The sequence below is a fragment of the Hemicordylus capensis genome, chromosome 1 (genome assembly GCF_027244095.1).
Source record: "Hemicordylus capensis ecotype Gifberg chromosome 1, rHemCap1.1.pri, whole genome shotgun sequence".
NCBI classification, from domain to species: domain Eukaryota; kingdom Metazoa; phylum Chordata; class Lepidosauria; order Squamata; family Cordylidae; genus Hemicordylus; species Hemicordylus capensis.
Genome location: NC_069657.1, coordinates 386,332,838 through 386,345,208, shown reverse-complemented (window position 1 = coordinate 386,345,208; position 12,371 = coordinate 386,332,838). Strand labels below are relative to the sequence as shown.

The 12,371-nt window shown below is 42.8% G+C and overlaps 1 protein-coding gene across 11 annotated transcripts in view; it reads left to right on the top strand.

Annotated features, from left to right (window-relative positions):
* Nucleotides 1–12,371, top strand: part of CEP170 (centrosomal protein 170) — a 141,304-nt gene that overhangs the window by 72,303 nt on the left and 56,630 nt on the right. For all 11 annotated transcript variants that reach the window (XM_053301571.1, XM_053301634.1, XM_053301627.1 and 8 more), the window contains one exon: nt 1,244–1,881. In XM_053301571.1, the coding sequence (XP_053157546.1) occupies nt 1,244–1,881 (638 nt within the window). The remainder of the gene's footprint in view (nt 1–1,243; nt 1,882–12,371) is intronic.

The following is a 12,371-nucleotide window of genomic DNA, read 5'->3' as shown; positions in this document are numbered from 1 at the left end:
GATCATTTTACAACAGCTGACTCTGCTTGCAGTGGATTGGAGCCAGTAACTGAGGCCTCAGTCCAGATTCCAGGGATGTCTGGGATTTGCTGCTGGGGGTTGGGATGGTAAAATCTGCACACTCCTCCTGTATAGTCCAGCAAACCTATGGAACACACCTTGAAAAATTCACTGTTTTCATATCCATAGAAAGACCTCACTTATGCCTTCGGGACTTTTTACTAGTTTTACAAAATTTAAAACATAAAGATCTACACACACAGGTAGAATACTTGTCTGTCTATGAGTACAAAATCATGGCTGAAAACAGAGATACACTTAAAAACACTAAATGTTAGTAATGTTTTGGCTTATGCCTTAATTAGCAACAGATGGATTTATAGAGAGATACAGATTATTACATTCTTCTGATTGTACCATAGAAATCCTGTTACCAAACTTTAATTTGTATATAGGTTGAGCTTTCTTTTCATTTGCAAATATTTAATGCCCAACTAGAATTCTTCTTCCTTGGATCTTATAAGTACTTTAAAAAAAAAAAAAAGGCTAAAGCAACTCTGTTGTAGGCTGGCTGTATACTAGGCATTCACAAGAGCAAAATGTGGAGGAAAACATTCTTATAAGTTTGATATTACATAATTACTGCTTTTAATAAAGAATCCAACTTTGAAAATTAGGGTGATAACTTGATCCAAATTTTATTTTTGAAAAAACCAATTCTAAATGTTCAAAACCAAGGCTTTCAGCAGTTAGCTTCCAATGGTAGTGAGTAGTATGTAATTATCTTTTTCTCTTCTTTTCTACCATTCATGGGACGTATTTAGAAACAAGGGTATTTTCTGGCACTCGAGGTATTTGTAGTTTGCAGGCTAATATAGTTTGAATGCAAGGTATGTCAATCTTCTGAATCAAAATTTGATAATAGCTGTAGTAGTATTGTTCAAATTTCATCACGGAGTAGTATTGTTCAAATTTCATCACAGAGTATGTTTACGAACTGAATGTTTTCTGAATACGATGATTTCAATGCATTTCCCTCACTGATTAGCTAGCAAAAGGCTCCATTGTTGCATGGCAAGTCTGAGTGTGTGTTGCTATGGGAAGCTTGCAGAGCTTGTTACCAACGGACAGATGAGCTTCTAACAGAAAAGCAAATATTGTCCCTGCATTCAGTTGAGTCTGAGAGGTTCTTTCTGCATTATTTGTATGTGTAGTGCTAGACTTCTAATTTTTGCCTCTACAGGAAATAAACATGATGATGGGACACAGAGCGATTCAGAAAATGCTGGAGCACACAAGCATTACAGTAAGCGAGCAGCACTTGAAGACCAGTTAAGACATCATTATGGTGAACAGAGAAAGTTGCACACAAGAGCCCAGGATACAGAGAAACATACAGATCAACCTACTGTAAGCCAGACTGCTTTTATGATTGAGTTTTTTGATGAAGGTCATCCCCGAAAGAGGAGATCTTATTCCTTTTCTCAGAACGTGGGAGGCTTGTGCCCTGAAACACCTCCTCCAGCACCTCATGCAAGAACTGAAAAAGCAAGACCTGCATCAGGTGACTCCAAAGGAAGCCCATCACTTTTGCAAAATAGCTCTACCCAGCAAAAAGCAATACATGCCAAACTTTTAAAACAAAAATCCGAAGAACCTTCTGCAGCATTACCTTTCTTACAAAATGCATTGTTAAGAAGTTCTGGAAGCCTTGGGCATAGACCTAGTGCAAACGAGGACATGGAGAAAAAGTTAAAGAGCCAGCTGGCTTTGGTGACCACAGAAAAGGATGATGATGACCAAAGTGACAAAGGTACTTACACTATTGAGCTGGAAAATCCTAATGCTGAGGAAGTAGAAGCTCGCAAGATGATTGATAAGGTAAGCAATTTAAATATGTGCGCCATCATTAAAACCCAACCCACTGATGGGTGGGTGTGTACTAGGACATTAATAAATGCAGTTATTTACTAGAAGCTTAAAGGCTGTTGAGATATCCTGTTTTTGAAAGACACCGTTCACAGGATATCTGAAGCATAACTACTTGCAACGTTTTCCCACGATTAATGCTAGCCTTCATTAGATACTATTTCTAGTATTTTTTGGATCCCAAATTTTGAGCCCTTACATTGTGTTAACTCTCATGCTGGTCTTTATAAACTGTACACTAATATATCATGATACTATGGTATCTTTTCCTTTAAAAAAAAAATGGATTTGTTTTCTCAAGCTGGTGCTAATCTGCATTGCTTCCTAAATCGCAACATAATTGCTGTACATCAAACTGAATTAACCAAGAGTAATGTTGTCTAATTTTCCAGTTGTGTTCTTCCAAATTTGCAATGAAATAAAACTTGAGTTTAAGCAAGCTTTACAGTTAAGCAGCCATGGCTCAACGTTGCTTTTCTTCTCTCTAAACTGGAGAGGTACATCAGTTTAGAGAAGCTTGGATAATTAAACAGACTGCCAAAACTATATACACTATAAGTTTAATTTTTTAAAAAAGCTTTAAGAAGGGAACAAATACAAATTACTACTTAATCTTTCTCCCAGCTTTGCAAAGATGGTTGCTGAAAACATAATATCTGGGTTAGTGTTATCTACTATTTCTTAATATTGTTCTTGAATCTTTAATTTCATTGATTCAAGGAATATACTGAGAAGTAGTTCAAGATAGTTCGGTTTAAGTTATTTATCTAAATAATGAGGGGAAAGGCTACTTAACTATTTGCCAACTTTGATTCATATATTTCCTGAACAAGCATGCATACTAATAGGTTGCTATAACAATTACAACCTATCAGTCTGCAACACAGTAGGGTCTTTGTATTAACCAGAAACATAAGCTAAACTCTCTTTTGATGCAGCCCACATGATTTTTGCACTACAGATCAGCTTGGGAAAGCAATTATTAAATTTTATGGATTTCTGTTTGGCTTTCTATATGTAGAAAGGAGACTAAACAAGATCATTTTTTCCAGAAGAAAGATTTGGTACTTACTAGAGAGATCAGTGTTGCTCCACATCATGGAAAGGAAATATGTTAATGCCTCTGGCACTCTAACATGTGACAGCCAAATTAACAAAACTAACTGAATTCTATGAAGAAATGAAAGATGGACTAAGTAATTGTGTTGAGCAGCATCTTTTTATTGATTTTTAGACAATGGATTATAATGATACTAATGTGTATTTTTCCCGTTACCATTTTTCCTGTGTTATGTATTGATGGTTTTTAAAGATGATGCTTTATATTAAGGAGTATTATAAGTTCTAAAAAATGCTTATTAGCCTGGATGCTAACCACTATTAACATAGTTATGACAAAGTCATTTTGAGATTCGTTAAGTTATGTCTAACATCTTATTGATTTCAATGGTACTTAGTCATGACTAACTAGTTTGGATGCCACATGGTTTGTTTATAAATTAATTAATTAATTAAATTAATTAAATGTGATCTTTATTTATTTTATTGTTAAATTTCTATACTGCCTTTCATTAAAACAATCTCAAGGCGGTTCATACAAAAGTTAAAATAAGACTATAAAATTACACAATTAAAATATTAAGCTAGAATATAAAAATACAGATCTGATTAAAAAGATTTTTAAAAATACAAATACAATTATGATGCTTGTACTCAAGTTAGTACAAGCTTGAGTACTAAGTTTGTTCTGTTTCATTTAAAAGCAATTCAGACAACTCTTCAAAACATAGTATGGAGAATTTGAATCACCCATGTGCTTATGCACTCCTCCCTAGTACCCTCCCTACTTGTGCTCAACTTAATAAATGACTCCTTGATTTCATCAAAAGATTGTTTGCTGTTATATCCATACCAGCAAACTGTGGTTTGAGTATACCCTGTAAATCTGGCTTTGATCCTGATTTGCAATATAGTCATCCCTCTCCAAATGCAAGGGTTTCGATCCTAGAAAACCTCACAGTTGGTAAATTTGTGTTTGACAAGCAATAGGAACACACTGAAAACGGGTTTAGGGGAATCATGGTCACAAAAGGACTACAAAATAAAGTTAAAAATAGGGGGGAAACGCCCCTGACCCGCTGGAAATGACCCCCTGACTCCTCAAACCCCCAGGTTTCCAAAGAATATCGCCAAACCACGGATACTCAGGTTGCACTTGGTGAGACTGGTCACAAATCCAGTCTCAAATACTCAAAATAATACTCAATACTCAAATACTAAAATAAAAATAAAAATTACTCAAATCCACAATTAGGAAACCCACAGTTGGCAACAGATGACTGTACTGATATAGAGGACATGATCAAACCATAGTTTGCCAGTTAAGACATAACAGCAAATTGTTTTAAGTAAATCAAGATGTCATTTATTGTGCCACGTGAAAGGATGAAATGGGGGAATGTTCATTCCCCCAGCCATCCAAATACAGTGGCTGGCACCCAGAGCAGCCTTCAGATAGGACACCAGGAAGACATGCCAATGGGAGGCAGAGCTTTCCCACTTTCACTCTGGATGCCCTCAAGGACACATTTCTGGGTGACACAGGGAACCCCCAGAGCTAGAACAAATTGTCAAAATTAGGTCCTTCCTGCTGCACACCCAAGGCTCCACAGCAAGAGTGAAATTGGGGAAGCAATCCCACCTGCCAGCTCATCTTCCTGGCATGCTACTGGCAGGCTGTTCTGGATGCCACCGACTGCCTTTAAAGGTTCCAAATTCAGTACTAAGAGATTGTTTGTAGACTTAAAATGCTTATATTAAATTTTAGGTTTCCTTTTAAACCCGTGGGCTTTTTTTTTTTAAAGAAACACTTAATATGACTGAAAATTTTAAATTACAAAACTGATTTTTTTTAAAAAGCATTCAATTTATTATATTATTTATTATATTATAGTTAATATTTGCATTCTAGTTTAATATACTCAGCTGAGCTGTCATCTTTTATGACTCCTATTTCCAACAACTGCAGCAGTTGTAGGGCTACAAAAAGGAGCTCCATTTCAGATGCATAGCAATTGAAGAGGATCTGTGAATATTTCATTGTTTTGTTTTTAAATTACTTACCTCCTCCAAACCTTTCCCCTATCACTTTGGGAATGAGTTCTAGTAAAGTTGGTAGGGTTGGATCCTTCTCTAATGAAAAAATCATCAATCACTTTCTAAGAAATATATTTCATATTATTATTGCAAATAATATGAAATACAGAAAGAATCCTTACGTTTGTGGGAAACATAGGATTGCTATATTGGGCAGGTTCAAGCAACCCATTCCAGTCTATCAAAACAGATTCCCACAAGATTATCTGGCTGCTCAGCCTGGCAGGATTGTGCTCTGAGCTTGTGTGATATCTCCTCCCCTTTCTTTCTCACCTCCATATGTGAAGGAATATTAGTTCAATTAAAACAACTCAATTTGTTGTCTAACCCAGCAACTATGGTTTAAGTGTAGTTTGCAATCCAGAATATGAAACCAGGATTAGATCTCAGTTTCATCCTGGTGTGCAGATCACAGTTAAACTATAGCTCCCAGGTTCAGAGGAGACATGGAACTGTGATTTAACTTTCCAGGGTATGTTGTCATAGTTCTATGGAAGAAGTGGGGGGGGGAGGGGAGTGAGTGCACAGGCTCTGAGCTCATTCCTACCTTGGCCATAATCCAACCAACCATGATTTATTCAATCATCTGATCTAGCCTATTTATGTTGAATAGAATAATTTTTCCCTTCAATATTGCATATTCTTGATAGTGTCTATGAAAGGTGTATGAAAATGTAAAAACTGTGAAATTACTTCAGTACTTTTTAATGTTCTCATAAAATAAACTTTTAGTTGCACATTAAAACTTCTCTGCTGTGCTGCTGGTGGAAAGAAAGGCAAGTACAGTTCCCCTCAGCAGCATGCCTGGGGGCAGTTGTAACCTACTCTAAGTAGTGAAAAGAAAAATGAAAAGATGGATTAAGTTGTATTTAACAAAGAATCAGTTTTACTTACCAGAGTCTTATTTTTTTCTGCTGGCTGGAAAGAGATTACTAGGTTGAAAGAACACAGACCTTACTGGCTTGGACCCTTATTGATCCAGCATTTGTGTCACATATCTCAGCTTTTATCAGCTGCTTCATGGAACATAATCACATGCTGCAGTTTCTCCAAATAGCTGATTAGTTTGACATGCTTCTAGTAGTGTGCTGTGCTGCCAAACTGCCTCTCCAGTGCCACTTTTAGTGTAACAGATTGCTTAGCAATGCTGTAGACTCGGGGAAGGGGACATACCAAAAATGTGACAGAAGATATATGTACAACTAATTCATCTAAATTAATCCAGTTGAATACTTTGTTTCTTCAGTGTGGTCTCTGTCTTCTACACATATGGGCTTTGTGCTTGCGCAGAGACCACATCGGAATCTAACAAGCTCGATTACTCCTGCTTTGGTCGAGAACCCCGCCCCCAGTCGCTAAATGTGGCTGCGCCACTCCTCATCCCCCAGTCTTTCTTCATCCACTCTTCAGCGAACACCGTGGTGTCTTTCAGCTCAGCAACTCATGGGCTCTGGTAATCTGGTTGTTTTTTTCTGCTTCTCTAGTTTTCCTTTGTTTTCCTCTTCACGCAGTTGCGTTTTTTTGCCTTTGCATTTTCTTTTAAGAGTCTTTCCTTCAAGTTCTGTTCCCGGCTGGGATGGAGCATGGTGGCCTGCCGGCCCTCGGCATGTATGGCGGGTATGAAGAACTTTAAAAACTGTATCTGCTGCAGATCGAAGCTTCCCTCCACCAATATGCACACGGAGTGCCTCTTGTGTTTGCGGGAGTCCCACATTGTCAAGACCTGCCCGCATTGCCAGAAGTTTATCATCAGGTTTGCGGGAATAGGGCTTCTCGCTTGCGCGCTGCCCTGTGGGATCTGGCTCTCTGTTCTTCGGAAGCCTTCAAAGTTAAATAGTCTCTGAAAATGGCTGCTTCGATGTCAATGGACCGATCGGCTGTTGATACTGTGGAGGACCAGGTCCTGGTATCGGGATTGTCGCCCTCGGATGCTTGGCCTTCGGCAGCATCAAGTGATAGGGCGCGATCGGAGGAGCTCTCCTCTTACCAGCCTCAGGCGGCTTTTGCGATCCCCCTGAATTAATTGGGGGTAAAGACAAAGAAGAAGTCTAAGACTCAGAAGCACTTCCCAACAGATCAAGATCGAACCCAGGCCCATAAATGGAAGGAATCTATGGATGCCAAGTGATCGTTGGGCCCAACCTCTAAGAAGGCCAAGATGGTGTCTCAGTGCAAAACCCCTCGGTATCAACGCGTCCTGCTTCACCTGTGTCGTCGGGGGTTTTGGACTCGGTTGCGACAGGGGAACCTGACTGCGCTTCGGCTGTGGAAGAAGCCTACACTCCACCTGAGTTTAATCCCAATGCTTAGTGGATTCCTAGATGTAGGTTGCCCCCACGTCGATACCAAGAAGAGCGATCCTCAGCATATCGGCAGGATCTGTCTTGGGATTATCGGGATCATTCTCACACCATGGAGTATCGTTCCCCTCTTTTGAAATCGGAGCATGTCTGCAGCTCCTGGCATCCGGACCCTGGTTCCTATGATCACTACCGGATGGACAGCAGCTTGGACTACTCAGACTATGTTCGATCCTGTTATGGGTCTCACCACCCGGAAGACCTTGTGTATTGGCAGCCTTCAGTACCGAGGACTGTCCAGATGCTCCCCACGCATGCGGAGGGGCGACCGCATTCCCGCTCTCCACATCGTACACCTCGGGACCGGGAGGATTGCACTGGGGAGTTCATGTCGGCATCGAAGCTGTACCAAGAGACAGTTTCTTTTGGCTGCCACCAGTCCCAGCACTGGCCCACCTGGCTGATATGCCTGGTTCCCCATCGGGTTCGACCCCTGTGCCTCAGGACCAGTCGGTCCCATGGAACCCTACATCAGACAGCGAGGATAGTTCGCAGGACTTGGAGGCTGTCTCCCCAGGTTCGTCCCCGCTTGATCTCCACTCGAATTCAAAGTCAGTTTCTCCGTCAGAGGACTCAGAAATTTTTACCACCTATGTGACCCGTATGGCATCGTCTCTGGGGGTGGATCTCGGTACCCTTCAAGAAGGAGAGCTGGACCCTCTGTTCAGTCTGATTGACTCGGAGCCAAGGTGCCTGCTGCCTTGCCCTTCAACCCGGCCTTGTTGAAAGTGGTGAAAGCCCTCTGGAAGAAGCCTAATATGCTCTCTTAGCCAAGTAGGCACCTGGAGAACTGCTACAGGATGCAATTCCAGTAGGCTACAGCCTTTTTGAAAAGTCATCCTACCCCGAACTCTGTCATTGTAGAGGCCTCTTTACAGAGGTCCGGGGTCATATCCTGTCGACCCCAGGTGATAAAGAAAGCAAGAAATTTGACTCCTTTCAGAGAAGACTTTATTCTGCTGCAGCCTTGCAGTCACGTGTGGCAAACTATCAAGCATATAATGCTAGATATAACCACTTCTTGTGGGAGAAAGTGTGTCCTTTCCTGGATCTCCTTTCTCAGGATAAGCGAGATCCTGCAAAGTCCTTTCTGAAGGAGGCCATGCAAGTCTCCAAGCAGGAATTGTATTCTGCCCATCACTCCATGGAGTGTGCTGCTAAAGTGATGGCCACGTCTGTGGCACTTTGATGCCACACTTGGTTTAGGTAATCTGGCCTTCACTATGAGGCTCGCGCCAGGGTGGAGGACTTGCCCTTTGAGGGCTCTAGCCTGTTCTTGGAACAAACCAATGACATGCTTCAGAAAGTGCAAAAGTTGCGGAACACTGCACGATCCATGTCCTATAGCTCTCCATCGCTGAAGCTTCAGAGAATTTCCAAATGGTTGCCTCATCAGGTGCAGAGAGCGCCGGCTCACCACCAGTCGTCTTCCGAACAGTACTTTCGGAGAAACAAGTTCCCCCTCAGACACAAATCGGGGGGACAACACAGTAAGCCAGCCTTCCAGAAACCTTGCTCTAGCGCCTCACCAAAGAAACAATGATTTGGGGCACCTTGTGACCTGCCTGCATCCGTTTGCGGCAAGTTGGGACAAAGTGACTACGGACCAGTGGGTCCTTACAGTAGTACATTTGGGCTATGCCCTGGAGTTCTGTGGTCCACGGCCGGTATACGGGACGGTGGTGACCCCTCATACTCCATAGTTGGACAAGGAGGTCACCTTTCTCCTAGAAAAGGACACGATCAAGATCGTTTCGAATCCGGACAGTCCCAGGTTCTACTCCAGGCATTTCCTGGTGCCAAAGCCGGACAGTGGTCAGCACCCTACCTTAGATCTCAGGGCTCTGAACAGGCATCTGGTCTACAAAAGATTCCGGACGCTGTCGGTGTTTACCATCATGGCCGTCTTGGACATGGACATGTGGATGGTCTCACTGGACTTAAAACACTCATACTATCACACGGCCATAAGGTCTCAACATCGGCACTTCCTGCGGTTCCAGATAGGAGGGATCTCCTATCAATTCAGGGCGTTGCCATTTCACCTCACTGGTCCCCTGGTGGACAGAGGTCCAACAGCTAAGTATTGGTGCCCCTTTCCAGGCGCATTGTTTCCAGACGATCTGGTCATGTCACCGGCCTGGGATCTGTCCATGGTTCTGACTTGTCTGTTAAGGCTGCCCTTTTAGCCTTTGGCTTCTATTGACCCTCGTTTCCTGACTGGGAAGGTCACTTTTTTTGGTGGCCGTTACCTCCACCAGGAGGGTTAGTGAGTTGCGGGCCCTGCAGGCTGACCAACCGTACCTGCAGTTCCGTAAGAACAAGGTAGTACTCAGGACAGATGTCAAGTTCCTGCCTAAAGTGGTGTCCATGTTTCACCACTCATCCCCACTCATTTTGCCCATGTTGTTTGCAAATCCTTCATCGGATGTGGAGAGGCAGTTGCACCATTTGGATGTATGTAGGGCTCTGTCCTTTTACGTGCAGAGATCTGCTGAGTGGAGGAAGTCCCCCTCTTTTTTTGTTTTTGTATGATGGGCTATAGAAAGGGCTTCCGGTCTCTGCCCAATCCATGTCCTGGTGGATAGTCTCCACTATTGAACTGTGTTATCAATTGGCCCGTAAGCAGTTGCCTGCCCTGTGAAAGCTCACTCTGTTAGGTCCATGGTGGCCTCTTTGGCCTTTGATTGGGCGGTCCCATTGGATGCTATCTGTCAGGCAGCTACTTGGGCTATTCATTTATTCAGCATTAATCTATCAATGTTAGAGCTCGCAATGATGCTGTATTTGGCAGGAGTGTCCTTCAATCGATTTTCTGTTGATCTGCTTGTCCTAAAATAAATTCTTCCTGGTTGTTTACCTGTTGCCTCTGTTTTTCTTTGTCCTCCGTGGATGCTTGCTTGTTATGCGCCCATATGTTTAGAAGACAGAGACCACGTCGATGAACTACAGGTTACTCCGCTATAACATTGGTTCTTCTAGTGGTCATCTGTACTTCTACACGCCCTCCTGTCCTCCCCGCTAGGGTCGCTGAAGCTTGGCTCTGTGACTGAGGGGATGAGGAGTGGTGCAGCCGCATATAGTGGCTGGGTGTGGGGTTCCTGCCCGGGGTTCCTGCCCAAAGCAGGAGAAATCGAACGTGTTAGATTCCGATGTGGTCTCTGCACAGGCGCATAGCCCATATGTGTCGAAGTACAGATGACCACTAGAAGAACCAACGTTACAGGTGAGTAACCTGTAGTTATTAGAATAATTAAAATCATACTTGGAGAAGGCCTTGTAGGCCATCTAGAAAAATGAACTCAATTTCAGAGGCATAGAAATCAAAATAGAACTAGCTGGACCGGGCGCAGAGTACCTGTGCCTCCTCTGGCCCGCTTCCTTCCCTGCCTGCTTCTCCCTCCACCCCACCAGGTGCTTTCTAGCTGGTGGGCTCGCTGGCCTGCTGCCACCTCCCACCCGCCCATTCCTGGCGGCTGGCCCACTGCCGCTCGCTCCTGCTTGTGGCAGGCCATTCCCGGTGGCAGCTGCCGCAGCCTCCTGTTCCAAGCACGACCAGCCTGGCCCGCCGCCATTGTCTCCCCATCCCTGTTGCTATCCCCCAGGCAGCTGCTCTCACGAGAGCTACCACACATGGGTGTAGTGACAGGTACGCCTAGGAGAAATAAATCTATAGATTGGATCAGTAGATATTTTGATATCTACTGATCCACCCTTGATGAAGGAAACCTAGAGCTAGAGCATCCTCGATGCTCTAGGCCAGGGCTGTTCAGCTTCTGCCATTCATTAGATGTTGGCCTCCAACTCCCATAATCCCTGTATATTGGCCACTGTGGCTAGGGACTATGGGAGTTGTAGTCCAAAAGTAGCTGGGGGGCCTAAGTTGAGCAGGCCTGATCTAGCCTATGTTTGAAGGCCTCCAGCAAGGGAGAGGGCTTACCGCACCCACTCTTGGTATTGGTTCCATTGTCAAAGTGTGCTTACCATTAAGAACTTTCTCCGAAGATTTGACTGAAATCTACCCTCCTAAAACTCAAGTCCTGTAACCTGGGGCAACAGAGAATGAGTATCTGTCGGTTGGGTATTTGAAGAGTTCTATCAGATCTCTCTTCATCCTTCTCTTCTCCAAGCTAAACATACCCAGTTCCTTCAATGGTTCCACATAGGACTTGTTTTCCAGTTCCCTGATCATCTTTGCTGCTGTCTCCTTAACCTGTTTTAATTTGTCTGCATCCTTCTTTAAGTGGGGTGCCCAGAATTGGACAAAGTACTCAGGATGAGGTCTGACAACTGTAAAATAATGTGGAACTTTGACTTCTCATGACATGGAAACTGTTATTCTCTTAATGGAGCCTAAAATCATATTAGTCTTTTTACTGCATCACACTGACTCATGATCACTTTATGATTAACGGCGGCCTGAAATCCTTTTCACTTATACTACTGCTCAAACATCTGATGTTTTATATGAAAGTACTAGTCCAAACACAATATCTACACATGTACACCTGGCAGGTCTAGAGGTGGGACAGGTGCTTGTGATGGCCAGGGCCAGGTGGCCACAAATCTATTTCCCATCACTTGTAGCCATTAAAATAATCCAGTCCAGCCTTGTATACAGCTATATGCTTTTTTTTTGGTTGCTTCAGAAGTGCTTGGAGCCTCTTGAATTGCTCCAATATGCAGACCTTGCTTATTTCAATGTATATTGTATATATGTTTTATGCATTTGATTGCATTGTTTATTTTGCCATATAAAGCTAGCAGACTTACTTAGACCTATTGCAGATCAGTTTGTTAGTCATCTTGTTTTAATTTTTTCCATGCATTTAAGTGTATTATTTTTATAAGACATGGTGTAACATTGTTCTTGTTTTTTTCAAGTTGACTCTTGATCTGCCAATCTTATGTATATCAGTAATTAAA